The 22,415-nt window shown below is 38.3% G+C and overlaps 1 protein-coding gene across 3 annotated transcripts in view; it reads left to right on the top strand.

The window, feature by feature from the left end:
• Positions 1-21,803, top strand: part of NUDT9 (nudix hydrolase 9) — a 36,363-nt gene extending 14,560 nt beyond the window's left edge. For all 3 annotated transcript variants that reach the window (XM_031664597.1, XM_021938439.2, XM_031664598.1), the window contains exons 3-8: positions 1,328-1,423; positions 4,922-5,008; positions 12,238-12,349; positions 14,673-14,819; positions 17,804-17,888; positions 21,304-21,803. In XM_031664597.1, the coding sequence (XP_031520457.1) occupies positions 1,328-1,423; positions 4,922-5,008; positions 12,238-12,349; positions 14,673-14,819; positions 17,804-17,888; positions 21,304-21,482 (706 nt within the window). In that variant the 3' untranslated portion in view covers positions 21,483-21,803. The remainder of the gene's footprint in view (positions 1-1,327; positions 1,424-4,921; positions 5,009-12,237; positions 12,350-14,672; positions 14,820-17,803; positions 17,889-21,303) is intronic.
• Positions 21,804-22,415: the final 612 nt, after the last annotated feature.

Here is a 22,415-nt window from a genome sequence, read left to right on the forward strand (position 1 = left end):
TTATGGCAGGGATTTTATAGTGGTGAGGAGAGTAGTTTAGTTATGTCTGTTTACAAAATTTTTTGTTGGGCCGGGCACAGTGGCTCGCGCCTGTGATCCCAGCACTTTGGGAGGCTGAGGTGGGCGGATCCCTTGAGGTCAGGAGTTTGAGACCAGCTTGGCCAACATGATGAAACCCTCAGCCTGCCGAGTAGCTGGGAACACAGGAACGTGCCACCACACCCGGTTAATTTTTTATATTTTAAAAATATAAAATGTATATTTTATTTATATATATATAATACATATTCTGTTTATAAAATATATTTATATTTAAAAATATAAAAAACTAGCCGGGTATGGTGGCATGTTCCTGTAGTCCCAGCTACTCGGCAGGCTGAGGCAGGAGATTCGCTTGAACCTGGGTGGTGGAGGTTGCAGTGAACCAAGATAGTGCTATTGCACTCCAGCCTGGGCGACAGAAAAAAGACTCCATTTCAAAAAAAAAAAGAAGAAATAAATAAAACATAAAAATTTTTTTGTTGTGGCATGATATAAATATATTAAAGTGCACATTTCTTTATTTTTTTTGTATTTTTTTATTAGAGATGGGGTTTCACCATGTTAGCCAGGATGGTCTCGATCTCCTGACCTCGTGATCTGCCCACCTCGGCCTCCCAAAGTGCTGGGCTTACAGGCGTGAGCCACCGTGCCCGGCTGTAAAGTGCACATTTCTTACATGTGAAGGTGTGCAGCTCAGTAAAGTTTTACATTTACAAAGCTCTGTAACCACTGCCCAGATCAAAATCTAGAACATTTCCAGCATAGTATGTCTGTTTTTAATTTACATCATATTTATTATGCAGCTTGTGGGGCAAATTCACTGCTTCGTGGGTTTTCTTTGATAAAAATATTAATCAGTGTGCATTTGAAGAAATTTAAATTATTTTGAAATAGTAGAAACATCGTCAGAAGGAATCTTATTTTTGGAATTACATGGGAACCAATAGTTTTCATAATGTGCCCACCAACAATTCCTTCTTGCTAATACACCTTTCTGTAGCATGTGGTAGGAGCTCTAGCTCTTCTGCTGGTAGTCCTTCCCAGAGGGGTTAATAAGTTTAATAATAATATATATCTTTGTAATGTATGGTGTTTTGGTTAAAACTTTTTTTTTCCCTTAAAAATTGTTTTGAAGGAATAAGACGGATTTGTGGAAAAAAAACTAACCCTTAAAAATTTACTGTTTCAGAAATACTTCCTATGGATAACAGATTGACTTGCATTATTAAGCTGTTGGTAGTTTTGAATGATTATTTCTTATTTTACATTGGTATTCTCATTACAGTGAAAGTAATTTTTCTCCCAAGTTTAACGAAAAGGATGGGCATGTTGAGAGAAAGAGCAAGAATGGCCTGTATGAGATTGAAAATGGAAGACCAAGGTAGGTACTGGGAGTAGAGCATCTTGCAATAATGAGTCACCAAAAAGTAGAAAAGACAGTTCATATTTATCAAATCCTTGTATGACCCAGATGTTGTACAAATTTATTTATATATGTGATCTAATTAAATCTGCACAATAACCCTGTTGGTGGATATTTTTAGTTGAATTTTTAATTGAAGGAAAGAGTGTAAGCAATTTGTATACAGCGAGCAAGTGGCAGAGGCAGCGTTTGAATGCATCTTTTTGTAATTTTATCTTGAAAATAGAAATAATTAATTGAATACATTAATAGAAAGGAAAATTGTTCAGCAGATATTTATTAAATGGTATAGTATCTTAAAGTAAGAATTTATCCAAACCTGTAAGAGTAAAAATAAAGATAACCCAAAAATTTAACATCAAGGGTCTTTCTATATTTTTTAAAAAATGATTTTTCTGTACAACTAAAAAATTATCCATTTTCCTTAAGAAGATATTATAAAAATGTGTTAGCCTGTTCTCACACTGCTATAAAGACATACCTGGCTGGGTGCGGTGGCTCACGCCTGTAATCCCAGCACTTTGGGAGGCCGAGGTGGGCAGATCACCTGAGGTCAGGAGTTCAAGACCAGCCTGACCAACATGGAGAAACCCCATCTCTACTAAAGATACAAAATTTAGCCGGACGTGGTGGTGGGCACCTGTAATTCCAGCTACTCAGGAGGCTGAGGGAGGAGAATTGCTTGAACCTGGGAGGTGGAGGTTGCAGTGAGCTGAGATTGTGCCACTGCCCTCCAGCCTAGGCGACAGAGCGAGACTCCGTCTCAAAAAAAAAAAAAAAAAGACATACCCAAGACTGGGTAATTAATAAGGGAAAGAAGTTTAATTGACTTACAGTTCTGCATGGCTGGGGAGGCCTCAAGAAACTTACTGTCATGGCAGAAGGCAAGAGAGAAGCAAAGGTACATCTTCCATGGCAGCAGGTGACAGAGAGTGAACAAGTAAAGGGGGAAAAGCCCCTTATAAAACCATCAGATTGGCCAGGCACGGTGGCTCACACCTGTAATCCCAGCACTTTGGGAGGCCAAGGTGGATGAATCATGTGAGATCAGGAGTTCGAGACCAGCCTGGCCAATATGGCAAAATCCTGTCTCTACTAAAAATGCAGAAATTAGCTGGGCATGGTGGCGGGCGCCTGTAATTCCAGCTATTTGGGAGGCTGAGGCAAGAGAATTGCTTGAACCCAGGAAGCAGAGGTTGGAATGAGCCAAGGTCGTGCCGCTGCACTTCAGCCTGGGCAACAGAGCGAGACTCCATCTCAAAAAAAACAAAACAAAACCAAAAAAAACCATCAGATCTCATGAGAACTCACTCACTATCATGAGAACAGCATGGAGAAACTGCCCCCTATGATCCAGTGACCTCCCATCAGGTTCTGCCCTCAACTTACGAGAATTAAAATTTGAGGTGAGATTTGAGTGGAGTCACAGAGCCAAATCATATTAAAATATTAGAAAGAAATGTAAAAATTAGCATGTACTAAATAAAACCAAAGAAGGATCACAGATTTGAAATCATGGTTATCACCTTATAAAAATGTTAACACTTTGTATTCTTGGTTCCTGTAAGACAAGGAAATGGTAGTACTCCTCTCATCTCAACCTGGTCCTTCAGTTTTGCTGAGTTCTTTCTTTGGTGATAACTTACACATCTTTCTATGTTATTGAGTCTTTTTAAGTCAAATTCTCCTTGCATTTGACTGATTCCTTAGGTTCTTTTATAGATAAAATTACAAAAAGATAAAATATATGAAAAGATAGGTAAGATACATAGATGGAAATGCAAGATAGATTGTTCGTTTAGTCAAGTCTCTTTGACTAATAGAAACTAACTTTAGCTTGCCTGAGCAAAAGTAAAATTTATTTTAAGGTTATAGGAATGTCTCAAGGAGCTCAAAGCAAAAATGCAGCTGACTTTAGGAAAACATGGAGTTCGAAATCCATCAGGACTCTCTCTCTGCCTCATTTATGCTTTTGTCTATATTGTTGGCTTACTACTCTCTCTTTGCAAGTAACCATCTGTGCTTTTCAGGTTTTAATATAATCTGTGTGTCCTTTCCAGTTTCCTGTTTACAAGTTACAGTCTTGGTCATCTATCCAAACTAACCTGTCTATTAATGGTGGCCTTGATCACTTGTGTTCAGGGATGTGTGGTTACATGGAATAAAATATGGTTGCAGGCCGGGCACGGTGGCTCATGCCTGTAATCCCAGCACTTTGGGAGGCTGAGGCGGGTGTATCATGAGGTCAGGAGTTCAAGACCAGCCTGATCAACATGGTGAAACCATGTCTCTACTAAAAATGCAAAAATTAGCCAGGCATGGTGGCGCATGCCTGTAATCCCAGCTACTCAGGAGACTGAGGCAGGAGAATTGTTTGAACCCAGGAGATGGAGGTTTCAGTGAGCTGAGATCATGCCACTGCACTCCAGCCTGGGCGACAGAGTGAGACTCCGTCTCAAAAAAAAAAAAAAAAAAAAAATGTGTGTGTATATATATATATATATGGTTGCTGGCCACTCTGCCCTTCCTCCTGTTAATTTGGAAAGAATTATTGTCAGCTTTCTTGTCTTTTCTTTCTGTTGCTATTTTCAAGTCTTGCTGAAATATTTCTGAGTCTATACAAAAACAATATAAAAATTCATTCAATTTTAATAACAGTCACTGGGAAGAAAGAATAAAAAAAATGGCAGAAAGGGATATTTTGGCAAGTTGTTTATTTACTTTCATATAGTGGGAGGCCAAAAGATATGTACCCTTAGGTAGAATTACATGTTAGAACATTTTTTTAGTAGTACATAGTGAAAGTTAAACATTTAAAGGATATTTACTGAAATAAAATGACACAGGCATGAATATTGATGGGTTTATCTGACAAATTTTTAACACTGGATTGTGGCATCAGGTTAAATAGTTGGCATTTTTATAAAATTGTATTTTAGTATACTTGAAATCTGTGAAATAGTAATACTAATACCTTATTGTATACTACAAATATATATTATTGATGATAATAAAAATCCAGAAACCATTGAGGAAAAATGGACTTAATGTAACAGGAACAACTTTAATGGGAGGGGTTGTAGGAGAGTAGAGTAGGAAATGAGAATAATGAGAAAGTGAAGAGAGATGTGGGTGTTCCAAAAGAATGCAGGAAGGTTCTAGTTTGAATTTAGGAGTATAGGTGAAAACTGAAACAAATCATCACATTGTAGAACCACTTTGGGTATGAGAACCTCTTCCTGGTTCAAGTTCAAAGCATATCACATGCACAAAAGAAAAATTAAATAGCAATGTAATGGCATACATAACCTCAGCACCAGATATGTGGTAGTACCATTGGATTTGTAAGGACTTATTAGTTCCGTCTTACTGCTTGTATTCCCTTCTTTTGGGTTATATCAAATCAGGTTAAAAAGATGAAAACATTCAATTGATTTTATGCTTTTGTTTTTCTAGAAATCCTGCAGGACGGACTGGACTGGTTGGCCGGGGGCTTTTGGGGCGATGGGGCCCAAATCATGCTGCAGATCCCATTATAACCAGGTAAGAGCCAATAAAAAAAATATCAGTAGCAAAGAGCTAAGTGATAGAAAAAATGCAGACTGTAGCTGTGTGTATATATGTATACCTGTGTGTATATGCATATGTATGTGTTTGTATATATATGTGTATATATAGTCATGCGTTGCTTAACAATGAGGACACGTTCTAAGAAATGCATTGTTAGGTGATTTTGCTGTTGTGCGAACTTCATAGAGTATATTTACATAAGCCTAGGTTGTGTAGGTATAATCAAGTAAGTAGTATACACCTATGCTATATGCTATAGCCTATTACTCTTAGGTGACAAGCCTGTACAGCATGTTACTGTACTGAATACTGTAGGCAACTGTAACACAATTGTAAGTGTATATAGATCTAAACATAGGGAAAGTAGGTAAAAATACAATATAAAAGATAAAAAACCATGCACGTGTTTCAGGGACTTACCCTGAATGGAGCTCTTAGGGCTGGAAGTTGATCTGGGTGAGTCAGAGTGAGTGGTGAGTGAACATGAAAGCCTAAGACATTGCCGTCCACTACTGTAGAGTTTATAAACACTGCATACTTAGGCTACACCAAATTTATAAAAAACATTTTCCTTTTGTGAATAATAAATTGACCTTAACTTACTGTAACTTCCTTACTTTATAAACTTAAACATTTTTAAAACCTTTTTGGCTTTTTTATAACAGCTTAAAACACATTGTGCAACTGTACAAAAATAGTTTTTTTGTTATATCCTTATTCTGTGAGCTTTTTTTAATTAAAAAAGTTTTTTTGTTTGTTTGTTTTTAAACTTTTTGTTAAAAACTAAGATACAAATACACACATTAGCCTAGGACTATATAAGGTCAGGATCATCAATATCACTGTTTTCCACCTCCATATCTTGTCCCACTGGAAAGTTGTCAGGGGCAGTAATATGCATGGAGCTGTCATCTCCAATGATAATAATGCCTTCCTCTTGAATATCTCCTGAAGGACCTGCCTGAGGCTGTTTTACAGTTAACTTTTTTTATAAGTAGAAGGAATATACTCTAAAATAATGATAAAAAGTACAGTATAGTAAATACATAAGCCAGTAACATAGTCACTTATTATCAAGTATTATGTACTGTATGTGATTGTACTCTTATGACTGGCAGTGCAGTAGGTTTGTTTACATCAGCATCACCACAAGCATGTGAGTAATGCATTGGATGAGGATATTAACAATGGCTTATGACATCATTAGGTGATAGGAATGTTTCAGCTCCATCATAATCTTATGGGACCACCATTGCATATGTGGTCTGTTATTGACCAAAACATCATTATATGGCACATGACTGTACACACACACACACACACACACACACACACGCCAGCATACGTATATTACATAAATATGCATGCAGATGTATATATAATTGATATTTTTAAGGGATTTTATATACAACAGTGATGTGATATAAGTATAAAGCTGTCATTATATGAGTAGGTTAGGCATTATATAAAGAAGGTTAATTCTATTATGCATCTATTTATTGAACATCTATTTGTTCTCAGCGTTGAGTAGGCACTTTAGTAGATATAAAAAAAATCTAAGAATCCTAAGTTGGTTCTCTGTGACTGAAGAGCTATGGCTTTATTTGCAAGATGGAAAATATGAAGTAAGAAAACATGTTAAATGTGATCAAATAGTATGGGTGATTCAGGATGCTTTAGAAGATTGGATGTTGGGGCATGGCTGTGGTAAACTAGAGCACTCAAGAAAGGCATTATAAAGCAGGTAGATTTGAGCTGAACTTGAACCTTGGATAGGGAGATAGCAGGAAGCCTAAGAAAAGGGTTTGTAGTAATATCTGAGTAGAGACCGGCTTGGTTGAAACAGAATATTCTTGTAGGAGAGTAGTAGGTGAAAAATGAAACTAAAAGTTACTTTTTGTGCAGTTTTAATTGTGAAGAATTTTAAATGCCAAAATTGGTAGTATGGACTGGAGCCACTGAAGGTTTCAGAACAGGGGAGAGGCATTCTCTTCCCGAGGCAGACCTATCTGGTAAATCAAATCATATTCAGGTCTCTTGATGAGCATGAATCAGAATTAAGAAGGTCAGTGAATCTAATGTTTAGATGGGCTTAGCTATCTCCACAGGAATCATCTTTCTAACATATCTGAAATACTATCATATTTGTCATCCTTTTAATTTTTATTTTTTTACTTATAGAATTTCTTTGCTGACCATCTGTCTCCTCACATGGAATTGTCATGTTCTTTCTTTAAATAGTGCAAATATCTTCAATATTGTTACTTTCCTAGTTTTGATATTTTGGGGGCCTTTCTTCACGGAGACTCTGTTTTTCTTTGATCTGAGAGTTTAACTCTATATATTTTTTTTATTTTCAAGTTATTGGAAGAGGCACCCGTACTCACCCGGTCTTACGTTCTTACTTGCCCTCTCGATTCTCCTGCCAAAAAGAATCTTTACCCAATCCCCAATTTTATCTTCCGTCCATCATCCATCCACCTACCCACCCATTCACCTACCTACTTACTTAACTACTGATCAACTTACCTCTCCATCCATGTACTGTTAGAACCTCTGTGGTTTAAATGAGATGGAAAGAGTTAATAAAAAAATATCAATGGCAGTGTTAGTTTCTGACTTTGGTGAAGCTGGCTAAAAACAGGAAGGTATGAAACGTTTGAAACAGGAATGTAATGCTAGTAAGCGGACAAGAAGCAGAAAAGGGAGTCTGAGTCTTGCAAGTTAGAATCTAGTTAGCTTATCTTTATCTATGCTGGACCAAATAGTGTCTGGGAGTATACATGGTGATTGTGTGTCAAGTTGTTTTGAAATGGTAGACTTTTTGAGCTTAACTCTGTCATACAGATAAGAGAACTGAAGGCTTAGAGATGGTCCAAGGCTATAAGAGAGCCCACAAGTGGCAGTGTCTGGCTTTCAGCTGTACTCTTAGGTTGATGTTCTTTGTTATCTCAGTAATGATTAATTAATAATACATAATGCATTAATTAATAAATTGATGAGTTCCTCTAAATAGATGAGAGGCAGCAGAAATGGAAGAGAGAAGAATGAAAGATGTTGAAAGAAGGATTAGGCCTTAGATGAATTGTTAAAAGTATTCTACTTTTAGACTAGTCTATTCCAGGCATCCTATCAGTGCTATCATTAGTTTTTCTATTTGTTTTTCACAGAAGCCCCTCCAAGTAGGTATTGATATATCTGTTTTGAGAGTTTGAAAATAGAGACTCACTGGGGTTAAGTGACTTGCCTAAATGTTACAGATCTGACATCTGAATCAGGGGTAAGTGGCTTTAAATACTGTGCTTTTTCTGTTACACCACTAGTGAGTCTTTACTATACTGTACTTTTTATCATTATTTTAGGGTATATTCCTTCTACTGGAGAATCACCCAGGCACTTTCAGAGCAAAGATTCTATCCCCCTTTCTTTCAAGTATGCACTTCATGATTCAAAACAGCATTGTTCAGGATTTCATAAACTTTTTAGTTCAGAAGCTCCAGGGCAGGTGTTAAATTTTCAGATTCCCAGGCATCTCTCCTAGAGATTGTCCAGGTACAATTTTCAAAAGTTTCTTCAGATCCTCTAGAGTCAAAATGAGTTGGGAAGTGTTAATATATTATTTTAAATAAATTCAGGTCAAATAATTGATGACTATCATTTTCTGTTCCCTTTTGGTTAACGACAGGAAGGTGCATACTACCACAACTGGGGAGGGAATAGCAATAGGGCATAGAAATATCATTGATATTCAGTAAGTGTTCATTAGGTTCATCAATTAAAATGATGTGTTCTGTTAGATCAAGAAATTTTGTTTTAAAATTGGTGATAATGTATTTAATACTAACATAGCAAGAAGCTACTGTGCTTAAAATCCATACATTTGTCCCTTCAGAATAAAATCTGAGAACATATGCAAGCTGCTCATCTCTCTGGTCCTGCCTTCTCCCCAGCAGCATCTTTTTTTTTTTTTTTTTTTTTTTTTGAGATGTGGTCTTGCTATGTTACCCTGGCTGGTCTTGAACTCCTGAGCTCAAGCAATCCTCCCACCTTGGCTTCCCAGAGTGCTAGGATTACAGGCAGCAGCCACCACACCTGGCCAGCATCTCTCTCTATTCTGTTTCTCATCCTTGTTCCATAGTCACAACTGGTTGGCTGAAGAGCAGTGGCTGTATTGAGTCTTTGTTTTCCCATCTCCTTGCATGTGATGTGTAGTAGGTGCCAGTAAATGTTTATGAGTGAACAGAGCCATCATTCACCTTCTTATCTTTCCTTTTTTTTTTTTTTTGGAGACAGATTCTAGCCCTGTCGCCCAGGCTGGAGTATAGTGGTGCTATCTTGGCTCACTGCAACCTCCAAGTGATTCTCCTGCTTCAGGCTCCAAAGTAGCTGGGACTACAGGTGCACGCCACACCGCCCAGCTAATTTTTGTATTTAGTAGAGAAGGTTTCATCATGTTGGCCAGGATGGTGTTGATCTTTTGACCTCGTGATCTGCCTGCCTCAGCCTCCCAAAGTGCTGGGATTACAGGCGTGCACCAATGTGCCCGGTCGTCTTTCCTCTTACCTAATTAGTGTAAACATTCTGCTTGTTCAGTTTAAGTAGATAGTATGGTAATTAAGAACACGGATTCTGGAACCAGATTGCCCAGGTTCAAAGTTCTGTTTACACCCTTGTTAACACTGCAGTCTTAGGGAAGTTACCTTACTTTTCTGTCCCTCATTTTCCGTATCTGTAAAATAAAGATAATAAAACGACTGTTTTATAGGGTTGTTTTGAGGCTTAAATAGATAAATACATGAAAGCACTTGGAACAGTGTTTTATATGTATAAGAAATGCTATCTAAATGGCTTTTAGAAAATAAAAATAAAATCCATGCTCTCTTCTTTCTCACTGTCTCTGCCTTCTGTCCTGTCATCATCTTTTACCTGGGTCATAGTAGTGGCCTCCCAGCTGATCTTCTTGAGTCCAGTCTTGCTTTCCTGCAGACCAACATACATGCTTTTGTCAAAGTGAGTGAGCTTTCTAAACTTCAGATTGGTTATGGCTTTACCCTGCTTAAAAACATTCTCTGGCTCTCTAAGTAGATGAATTAGATGAACCGTCATATAAGCCCGTTGCCCACTTTTCTGGCCTATCTTTTCACTCACTGATGCCCGTGGTGCTAGACCCCGTATGGACATTCAGTTTCTTGAACACATTATTTTATTTTATGACTTTGTTTCTCACTCATGTATTCCCCTTTCTGGCATTTTAAAAACAGATATGCCCTCTTGTACTAATTATTATTTCATTTCTATTTAATATACTCATCAAACTATCACCCTTCTAATTTAGAGCCACTGCTAGACTGTGAGCTCTTTCATGGGAAGAATTAAATATGGTAGATATGGTAGTCAGCTACTATATAAGGAAATTAGATATGGTAGTCAGCTACTATATAAGGAAATTAGATATGGTAGTCAGCTACTATATAAGGAAATTTGGAAGCTCATATCCACACTAATATTTTATTGAGTTTCATCCAGAGTAATGATTAGATCATAGACCTTCTTTTTTGGTTTAGCATTGGAAGATTTTTTTTTGACTAAGAGATCATTAGGACAATTCCTAAAATTGGGCTGGAGGTTGATATGGAGGTGAGGAAGGGGAAGGGAAGATTTATTAGTATCAACATCTCTGGCAAAGAGAGTGTGGTTAGAAAAAGTGTATTCTGAAACTAACATTGCCTTGATACTTTTTACAAAACCTATAATCAATTCAATTTAAAATGTAAAATAAAAGGATAGAGTTTTTTTTGTTTGTTTATCAAATTAGAGGGCATAAAGATTGAGAAGCAGGGCCAGGTGTGGTGGCTTACACCTGTAATCACAGCACTTTGGGAGGCTGAGGTGGGAGGATGGCTTGAGGCCAGGAGTTCAAGACCGGCTGGGTAACCTAGCAGGAGACCCCATCTCTACTGAAAAACAAAAAAAAATTAGCTGGGTGTGGTGGCCCATGCCTGTAGTCCTAGCTATGCAGGAGGCTGAGACAGAATGATTACTTGAGCCCAGGAGTTTAAGATTACAGTGAACTATGATTGCACCACTGTACTCCAGCCTTGGTGACAGAGCAAGACCCTGTCTCTTTAAATAAAAAAAAAAAAATTGAGAAGTACTGCTTTTGACAACAACTAAACTGGGTCATATAATCTGCTTTTCTCTTAGCACAGGGTGAACTGTTAAAAGCAAAGTTGTTTTTTTTTTTTGTTTGAGGTGGAGTCTCACTCTGTCACCCAGGCTGGAGTGGAATGGCACGATCTTTGCTCACTGCAACCTCTGCCTCCTGGGTTCAAGTCATTCTCCTGCCTCAGCCCCCTGAGTAGCTGGGACTACAGGCACTCACTATCATGCGCTAATTTTTGTATTTTTATAGAAACAGGATTTCACCATGTTGGCCAGACTGGTCTTGAACTGTTGACCTCAGGTGATCTGCCCGCCTTGGCCTCCCAAAGTGCTGGGATTTCAGGCGTGACTTACCACACCCTGCCAAAAACAAATCTTACCATGCCTTTTTCACTACCAGTAATTTTCTCTGTCTGTCACCCAAGCTGGAATGTAGTGGCACGATCTTAGCTCAGTGCAACCTCAAACTCTGGGTACAAGTGACCCTTCTGCCTCAGTCTCCCAACTAGCTAGGACTATAAGTGCATGCCACTGCACCAGCTGATTTTTTAATTTTTTTGTAGAGATGAGGTCTTCCCTTGTTGCCCAGGCTGGTCTCGAACTCCTGAGCTCAAGCAATTCTCCTGAAGTGTTGGGATTACAAGTGTGAGCCACTGCACCTGGCAACTACCAGTAATTTTTAAAGAAGGATATGTAAACTTATTTTTTAAAAAACTTTGATAACCTTTTCTTTAAATTCTATTCTGCTGCTACTTGTTTTGTTAGTACTTTAAGTAGTAAAAATTGTTTGTATCCTGAATTTTCGTTACAGATAATGTAGTATCTTTTATGTAATGTAGACATTTGTCCTGGTTTGTAACAGTGATGAATATAGAATATTTCCTATAAAAATCAATGGTTTTAAATAAAACTAGCTGATTTGAGATAAATTTATATATACTCTGTTTTAAAGAAAAGTGTCCTTGTAACTTTTTCTCAGATTTGAGATAGAACCTTAGTTTTTGTTGTAAATAGTTATGATTTTACATTACTATTCACAGATGGAAAAAGGATAGCAGTGGAAATAAAATCATGCATCCTGTTTCTGGGAAACACATCTTACAGTTTGTTGCAATAAAAAGGAAAGACTGTGGAGAATGGGCAATCCCAGGGGTAAGCATTCAAATTAAATTAGTGTTTAAGTTCTTTTTAGTTGCTCTACTTACTACATGGTTATTGTTTGTGGATCTTTTCTATTCAATTTTCCTCTATTCCTTCCCACTTGAATTAGTAGTTCTTTTGTTTTTCATCCCTGCATGAAGTGTCATTGTCAGCAGCAAGTTTAGGATAATCCAAGACTGTTAGAATCTGCGTCTAATTCTGACACCCTTGGGAAATAACTTGGGCTTTGATATTGGATGTAGGTCTGTGTTCTGGCCATTCCACTTGCAGCTGGGTGATTGGGAGTTCAGGCCCTCATCTTTAAAATAAAGAGATCTACTTCACACGATTATTAGAGATCACATATAAATAGGCATTCATTATGTTGGATCCCATTTCAGAATTTAACCTCTACTCCAAGCCCAAAGTAGTATTTTTAAGCACTTTTTGGTTGAATTCTGATAACTTTTGACAACATTTAAAAAATTAACTTTTGTTATTTACTGTTCCTTGTAGTTTAAATAATTTCTATAATGTCATCGAGATGAGTATACTTTTGTTGACTTGTAGTTTGAATTTATGGCAGTGGTATATTTGAAGGGGCCATTTATTTTTTATTTATTTATTTTGAGACAGAGTCTCTCACTCTGTCATCCAGGCTGGAGTGCATTGGTGCGATCTTGGCTCATTGCAACCTGTGCCTCCTCTGTTCATGCAGTTCTTGTGCCTCAGCCTCCCACTATAGCTGGGATTACAAGCATGCGCCACCATGCCTGGCTAAGTTTTGTAATTTTAGTAGAGACGAGTTTCACTATGTTGGCCTGGCTGGTCTTGAACTCCTGGCCTCAAGCAATCTGCCTGCCTCAGGGCCTCCCAAAGTGCTGGGATTACAGGTGTGAGTCACCACGCCCAGCCTGAAGTGGCCGTTTAAAATGTTTATGTGTGTGGTAGAGGGTTTTATATTTTATACCATATTGTGAAATGGAGATAGTTTGATATGAGGATGACTCTTTATAAACATACAGTTATCTGCAAGAATGTTTTTTTCTTTGTAGAATAAAAATGGAATGGAAATAAGGATCTCAACTGACTCTGATAAAAGTTTAGGTTAATTTCTGTTTTTTTCTTCTTTTTGAGACGGAGTCCATTCAGTCCATTGCTCGGCTGGAGTGCAATGGCATGATCTCAGCTCACTGCAACATCCGCTTCCTGGGTTCAAGCAATTCCCTGCCTCAGCCTCCCTCGTAGCTGGGATTATAGGTGACCACCACCACACCTGGCTAATTTTTGTATTTTAGTAGAGATGGGGTTTCACCATCTTGGCCAGGCTGGTCTTGAACTCCTGACCTCGTGATTCACCCGCCCTGGCCTCCCAAAGTGCTGGGATTATAGGCATGAGCTACCTACTGCGCTCAGCGAACTTTAGGCTAACTTCTGTGAGCCAAATCGTCAAACTTCACTTAGGTTGAAAGCAATAATGTAATAATGATTTCATCACAGAATCTTACATTTTTATTGTTATTTGAAATTCTTATCAGGAAACTGCTGTCATTGATATCATTTTGACAGTTACTCATCTAATCACTGTATTTTTAGTATCTTCCTTTTGTCAGCTAATATTTTAGACATTGAGGATACAACAGAACAGCATAAACAAATATCTCTATCTTTTGATGCTCACATTCCAGTTGGAGAGACAGATAATATAAGATATATAAGTTAAATATATCCCATCTAACAATAAGTATTAAGAAAAAAACAAAAGCAAGTTAGAGGACTAGGAAGTGTTTGAGAGTTTGCAGTTTTAGACAGGGCAATTAGAGAAGACCTCCCCGAGGAGGTGCATGTTAGGTAACTATCTGAAGGGAAATGAATTAGTGAACCATGCAGATAACTAGAGAACAGCATCTTGGATAGAGATAATAGCAGGTGCAAAGGCGCTCAGTGGGCAGCATGTTAGGCAGGTCCTGGGAACATTGAGGAGATCAGTGTGGCTGAAATGGAATGAACAATGGGGGAAGAATCAATGTGCTGTATTATATCTTGCCTCCAGTCCTTTTTCCTTAGTTTGAGTTTGGCAAGTACCAGGAAATTGGTTTGATTGGCTCAGTTTGCCATAGGCTAACCTTGGACCAATCAACTGTGGCCAAATACATGAGGTATCCTTACTGGCTTCTTCTGCTAGCAACAGATGGTTTAGAGAACAGCGTATCACAGAGAAATGGGGATCACTATTATAGGCAGATTGAATAATGTTCACTCTACCACTCAATAAATATTTGTTGAACAAATCAAAGCTGATCCCTTTTTTCAAATTTTTAAATGTGACTCTTAGGGGATGGTGGATCCAGGAGAAAAGATTAGTGCCACACTGAAAAGAGAATTTGGTGAGGAAGCTCTCAACTCCTTACAGAAAACCAGTGCTGAAAAGAGAGAAATAGAGGAAAAGTTGCACAGACTCTTCAGCCAAGACCACCTACTGGTAAGAAATAGTGTTTCTGGGAGGGATTTAGTTCTGTGGATTGTTAAAAGTGACTTAAAAGTTGACCTGGAAATCTGTATGTCCTTCTCTAAATAAAGTGGAATACTTGTATATTTAAAATATATTCACAAAAACGAATTACAGATCTTCACTGTAAATAGGTTTCTATTTAAAGTTTTATAGCCCATCTTTATATAGGCTAAGATGATCTATATTTAGTTCATTTATATCATTTATTATAACAACCTTTTTCTTCTTAGTTTTTCTTTTTTCTTTTGAGATGGAGTCTTGCTCTGTCACCCAGTCTGGAGTGCAGTGGCATGATCCTGGCTTACTGCAACCTCCACCTCCCAGGTTCAAGCAATTCTCCTGCCTCAGCTTCTGAAATAGTTGGGATTACAGGCACCCACCCCCATGCCCAGCTAATTTTTGTATTTGTAGTAGAGACACCATGTAGTATTTCACCATGTTGGCCAGGTTGCCCTTGAACTCCTGACTTCAAGTTATCTGCCCTCTTTGGCCTCCCAAAGTGCTGGGATTACAGACGTGAGCCAACATGCCTGGCCTGTAAACTATTTTCTTTCACATTGAGTACCCATCCAACAGAAAGCTTTTTGTATGTGCATGAATTCAGCTCTCGCTGAAAGAACATTTACATTTTAAATTGTGTCATACAGAGATTTTTCTGGTTGATAATCATTTAAGTTTCATGTTTGTTTTGTCCATATACCCTCTATTCTTTTGATTTTTATTTGAGACAGGGTCTTGCTCTGTTGTTCAGGCTGGAGTGCAGTGGTGTTACGGCTCACTGCAGTCTCAACCTCTTGAGCTCATGTGATCCTCCCACGTCCGTCTTCTGGGTAGCTGGGACCACAGGCACACACCACCGCACTGGGCTAATTTTTTTTTTGTTTTGCAGAGATGGGGTTTTACCATGTTGCCCAGGCTGGTCTTGAACTCCTGGGCTCAAGTGATCCCCCCACCTCAACCTCCCAAAGTGCTGGGATTATAGGAGTGAGCCTGGCCTTCTGTGTTTTTAAAAAAATACCTTACAAGGTATATGCACACTAATAATAAGAAAATAATAAATTTTTTTTTTTCTTTTTTGTTGTTGTTGTTTCTTTTTTTCTTTTTTTTTTTTTTGAGATGAAGTCTCACTCTTGTCCCCAGGCTGTAGTGCAATAGTGCGATCTTGGCTCACTGCAACCTCCGCCTCCTGGGTTGAAATGATTCTCCTGCCTCAGCCTCCCAAGTAGCTGGGATTACAGGCACATGCCACCATGCCTGGCTAATTTTTATATTTTTAGTAGAGACAGGGTTTCTTTTTTTTTTTTTTTTTTTTTTGAGACGGAGTCTCGCTGTGCTCCCAGGCTGGAGTGTAGTGGCGTGATCTCGGCTCACTGCAAGCTCCGCCTCCCGGGTTCACGCCATTCTCCCGCCTCAGCCTCCCAAGTAGCTGAGACTACAGGCGCCCACCACCACGCCCGGCTAGTTTTTTGTATTTTTAGTAGAGACGGGGTTTCACCATGTTAGCCAGGATAGTCTCGATCTCCTGACCTCGTGATCCACCCGCCTTGGCCTCCCAAAGTGCTGGGATTACAGGCTTGAGCCACCGCGCCCGGCCGAGACAGGGTTTCACCATGTTGGCCAGGCAGGTCTTGAACTCCTGACCTCAGGTGATCTGCCTGCCTCGGCCTCCCAAAATGCTGGGATTACAGGCGTGAGCTACCGTGCCTGGCCTTTTTTATGTCATTTTTTAATTTGGATTGCTTGTTTTTCAGAATTGGGATTTAGTTATTTATGTTGTCCAGATTTTTTTGGGTTACATTTGTGCTAGATGACTAGATCCAAATATTTTCATATATTAATAGCTTTAAGTAGTAATCTTTAGTTTTACTTATGGATCTCCTTTGTTTAACTAGAAGAGTTTACCTTTATATTTCAGAAACCATAATCACAGAAAAATACTTAAATCATGGACTCTCTTAAAAAATCATATTGCCCAAATCTGACTATTCTTACTTTCTGAAATTAGAGTTTGAAGTGTTGACAGTTTCATGATGTATTTATTTATTTTGAGACAGTGTCTTGCTCTGTCGCTAGGCTGGAGTGCAGTGATGTGATCTCAGCTCACTGCAACCTCTGCCTCCCAGGTTCACGTGATTCTCCTGCCTCAGCCTCCCGAGTAGCTGGGACTACAGGTGTGTGCCACCATGCCCAGCTAATTTTTGTGTTTTTAGTAAAGATGAGGTTTCACCATGTTGGCCAGTATGGTCTTGATCTCTTGACCTTGTGATCTGCCTGCCTCCACCTCCCAAAATGCTGGGATTACAGGCATGAGCCCTGTGCCTGTCCTGAGGGTTTCATGTTTTTTAAAGCTGCCTCAAAAGAGAATATTGTTCTGTGGGAAGTTTGAAACAAGCACATAAAGTACTGCATTAAAAATTTTATGATAGATACATTTCTTTCTTTTTTTCTTTCTTTTTTTTGAGACAAAGTCTCGCTCTGTTGCCCAGGCTGGAGTGCAATGGCCCGATTTTGGCTCACTGCTACCTCCACCTCCTGGGTTCAAGCAGTTCTCCTGTTTCAGCCTTCCGAGTAGTTGGGACTACAGGCGTCTACCACCATGCCTGGCTAATTTTTTTGTATTTTTAGTAGAGACAGGGTTTCACCTTGTTGGTCAGGCTGGTCTCAAACTCCTGACCTCAGGTGATCCACGTGCCTCAGCCTCCCAAAGTGCTGAGATTATAGACATGAGCCACCACGCCTGGCTGATACTTACATTTCTTAAACAAAATTTTGATAGAAACACATAACATAAAATTTGCCATCTAAACTGTTGAATGTACAGCTCAGTAGCATTCAATATGTTCATGTTGTTGTGCAACAGGATATTTACATTTCTGATGCTAGTGAAGGTAACGTGCTCTGCTGTACTCATTACATCTTGGACTTTTAAAAAATCTGTCTTCTTTTGAAAATAGATATATAAGGGATATGTTGATGATCCTCGAAACACCGATAATGCATGGATGGAGACAGAAGCTGTGAACTACCATGACGAAACAGGTAACTTTATATTTATTAAACTGACTGGGATTAAAGGATCAGTTTAAGCCAGTAGCCCACTAAGGCATGATTAAATCTGGACTATTTTAGCATCTTAAACCAATTAACTGTTGATTGTAGGATTGTAGTTATATGAAAGCAAAATTGTTGGTATTAAAGGAATACGTAGGAGAAATCTTCAAAACTGTTTTCACCAGCGATTAAATTTTCTTTAATCCATTGGTAACATTTGAAATTAAGGTTGAAATTATGGGCTGAAATGGTATGCTTTAAAGATGTCAGATTATTTATTGAGTAGGATTCATTTTTTTTGCAAAACAAAAACGAAAGCAACTGGGATTTGGGTAGGAAGTATGGCAGTGATGAAGGAAATGGGATTTATATCTTACTATTTGAAATATTTTTATAATAATCTTGGATTATTAAAACACAAAGCAATAACAAAAAATTCCAAGTGCTGAGAAAATTTACATGAATGTTCTTTCTGGTCCATGGAATTTAAAATTTTATGAGGAGGGTCAAACCTGTTATTACAGAAGGAGAAAGGAAAAATCTGCTGTCTTAAAAATTAATTTGATCTTAATGTACACATTGAATGGCTCCCTTGAAACATATTTTATTGCTAAATTTAATTTGTTTTTATTTGTAGTGTAAAAGTGGGTGCATCATGCTAGAGAAATGAAATGAATGTTCCACTCATGGTTCTTTCTGAGCTGTGTAACCTTGTACAAATCACTTGTCCTCTTGGACTCAGTTTTTTCACTTACAAAATGGGCTAGAACTAGAAGATCTGTCATTTCTATGTCCTGTGCTTTTGCTTGTTGAACTTGGAGGAAACTCCTGGGGCCATTTTCCATTGCTTCTGTATTTCCACTTAGGTATATTAGAAGAAATATGCAGATGTAAATTAGAAGCAGGTCTGTACAACTTTAGTACTGATAAATTTGTTAACTACTTATTTTTGGAATTAAAAACAGTAACTGATCCTTCAGAGGTTGATTATAGAGTTCATAGGTTGTTCGCTATTTTTACCCTTTTTCTCTCTTTAAACTTAAAAAATTGTGTTTTGATAATTCCAAAATCTGTGCCATATTTGAGTTTGGTTTTAATATTTGCTTTGTTTCTTTAGGCTATGTTTTTTGCCTTTTAGCATGCTTGCTTTTAGTGCCTTTTTTTTTTTTTTTTTTTTTTTTTAACTCCGAGATGGAGTCTTGCTCTGTTGCCCACGCTGGAGTGCAGTGGCATGATCTCAACTCACTGCAACCTCTGCCTCTCGGGTTCAGGCGATTCTCCTGCCTCAGACTCCCAAATAGCTGGTACTACAGGCATGCACCACCATGCCCAGGTAATTTTTGCATTTTTAGTGGAGATGGGGTTTCACCATGTTGGCCAGGCTGGTCTCAAACTCCTTACTTCAGGTGATCCACCCACCTTGGCCTCCCAAAGTGCTGGAATTACAGGCATGAGCCACTGCGCCCGGCTGTAGTGCTTTTTTAAAACTGACCACGATATATCTTGTAAAGGGAACTAAGGCAAATGGTTCTTTAGTGTGAGGTTTTATGTTTATCTGGCTAGGAGTTAGGCTGTGTTTGTTGTTTGCTGTAGTTGTATGTGTCAGAGGCTAAAATTTCCTATAGTTTTGGGTTTCCCTGGAGACTTCTTAAATAAGGTCTGAAGCATGCCCTTCTTTCAGCTCTCTTCACCTTTTATTAAACAGCCCTATTGATAGATATGGTGGTAAATTGTGGAGTTGGATATTTCCTTTCCCTCAGATTGCTTAGGGCTTGGTAAAATAGTTTTCCTTGAGGGCAGAGTGATCTGGCTATATTTCAAAATGGTTACCTTTCCCCTCTCCATGTTGGAAGGGAGAGAGGATTTTTCTCCAGTCTTCACCCAGTGGCTTTCTTGGAGGTAAAACTCACTAACATGGAGGCCACCCTTCATACTGGTATGGCTGAGCCCCTAGGAGATTTTGTCTTTCAAGCTAGTCCAAAGGTCAGCTTTCAGCAGTTCGTTACCCTTTAAGTGTTCCTACCAGGCGCTGACTCCAGTGGTAGGCTTCTCTCCCTCGTCAGTTGTGAGTCTCTGTATTTGCCTGTCTCTCCAGTTTTTGGTGTGGCAGTGTGCTCTCTACAAAGAATACAAAAAAATTAGCCAGGCATGGTGGCGAGTGCCTGTAATCCCAGGTACTTGGGAGGCTGAGGCAGGAGAATCGCTTGAACTCAGGAGGTAGAGGTTGCAGTAAGCCGTGATTGCACCACTGCACTTCAGCCTGGTCAACAAGAGCAAGACTCCGTCTAAAAATAAATAAATAAAAATAAAATAAAATAAAATATTTAAGTAATGTTGCCTTGAATAATAGGCTTGTCTCTATTTCATTAGAATAAATTCTTCAAAGTGGAGTTACTGGATTGCTTATTGTATCTTCAGTGCCTAGTACAGAATCTGGTACACAAGATGTACTCTGATATTTACAGAATGAATGCTTGTCAAAGAAAACTTATTTTTTAAAAGCTCTTGATAAACATTGCCAAATTGCCTACAGAAATATGCCATTTATATTCCCAACTGTGATTGGGAACACTTATTTTTTATTTTTATGATAATTTAAATTTAATATTTTTTTTTTTCGAGATGGTGTCTTACCCTGTCACCAGGCTGGAGTGCAGTGGTGTGATCTTGACTCACTGCAACCTCTGCCTTATGGATTCAAACAATTCTTCTGCCTCAGCCTCCCAAGTAAGCTGGGACTACAGGCATGTACCACCACACCTGGCTAATGTTTGTATTTTTAGTAGAGATGGGATTTCACCATGTTGGCCAGGCTGGTCTTGAACTCCTGACCTTAGGTGATCCACCTGCCTCAGCCTCCCAAAATACTGTATTACAGGTGTGAGCCACTGTGTCCGGCCTAGTTTAAAATATTTTAATAAATCTATTTATAAATACTTGTATTTATTAAAATATCTTAAGTACTTAAACATACTTTATGGTTTTTGGTTTGGTGTTATGCTTAGAAAACTCCACTTAAGACTATAAAAGGAGTCACCAATAATTTGTGGGGTTTTTTTACGTTTAAATCTCTAATCCATCTTGGATTGATTTTGATGTAAGGTTTCATATTCGTATAATATAGTCTCTTTTTTAAGGATAATCTTTTTAGAGAGAAGTCTTTGTATTGTGTGTTTGTCTAAAATTTAGAGACTTGGTTAAAATTTGGGCATTTTGGAGTAGTCTCGTTTTTTTTCCTTTTATTCATTCTGCTGACCAGGGCTGGAATAGTCTAGTTTTTAATTCACTTGGCCAGCTAGTACAATGATGATTTGAGATTATTTTAAGTAAGAATACTTGACGATATAGATATGCTAAAACAGAAATGAATTCTTCTTGGTGATGGTTTTTCTTTGGCAACCAGGTGAGATAATGGATAATCTTACGCTAGAAGCTGGAGATGATGCTGGAAAAGTGAAATGGGTGGACATCAGTGATAAACTGAAGCTTTATGCCAGTCATTTTCAGTTCATCAAACTTGTGGCTGAGAAACGAGATGCACACTGGAGTGAGGACTCTGAAGCTGACTGCCATGGGTTGTAGCTGATGGTCTGCGTGTAAGCCAAAGGCCCACAGAGGAGCGTATACTGAAAAGAAGGCAGTATCACAGAATTTGTACTATAAAAAGGGTAGGATAGGCCACTTGGCCTATTTACTTTCAAAACGATTTGGATTTAGAGTGTTTCACATCAGAATAAAATGAGTAAGATGAACTAGAACACAACATTTTCAGCTTTTTGGTCAAAAGAAATATAAGTAGTCATATTTGGTATGTATTTAAGCATGACTTAAATGAAATGTAAACAACTAATGCTCTTTGAAGAATCATAATCAGAATAAAGATAAATTCTTGGTCAGCTATAACTTCTGTTTTCCATCTAGTTCTTGTCTGTCAATGCCTTTCCTCCCGCTCCCCATCTTCTGAGGCCTGAAGGATGTTCCTGCCGCATCGAACTCCTTTAGGCGGAGTACCACCATTGGATGTGCAGTTTAGTGTTTCATCTGCTTTTTCTTTAAATTGTTTGCTTCACATGATCTTGCTGAAGCTAATTTTGAAAATGGAAACTATGTTTTCTTGACTTTAGAATCATTAGTTTTAAGAGGAAATTTTAGCCACTAGTTAATAGAGGTCAAGATCAGTGAACAAGAGCTGATATTCTCATTTTCAAAAATTCTGAATTAAAAAAAGTCCAGGAAGTTAGTATTTAAATCAACATGTTCATTTCACTCTAGTGAAACTACTGTATGTTATAGATCAGTTAAAAATGGATGTCCAGAAAAGAATTGAAATCAGACAGGACAAAAAATTACTGATGCTGGTGAGGTTGAGAGAAAAAGGAATGCTTATACACTGTTAGTGGGAGTGTAAATTGGTCCAACCATTGTGGAAGACAATGTAGAGAGTCCTCCAAGATTTAAAGATATTTGACCCAGCAGTCCCATTACTGGGTATATACCCGAAAGAATATAAATTGT

This window comes from Papio anubis, chromosome 3, assembly GCF_008728515.1.
Source record: "Papio anubis isolate 15944 chromosome 3, Panubis1.0, whole genome shotgun sequence".
NCBI lineage: Eukaryota > Metazoa > Chordata > Mammalia > Primates > Cercopithecidae > Papio > Papio anubis.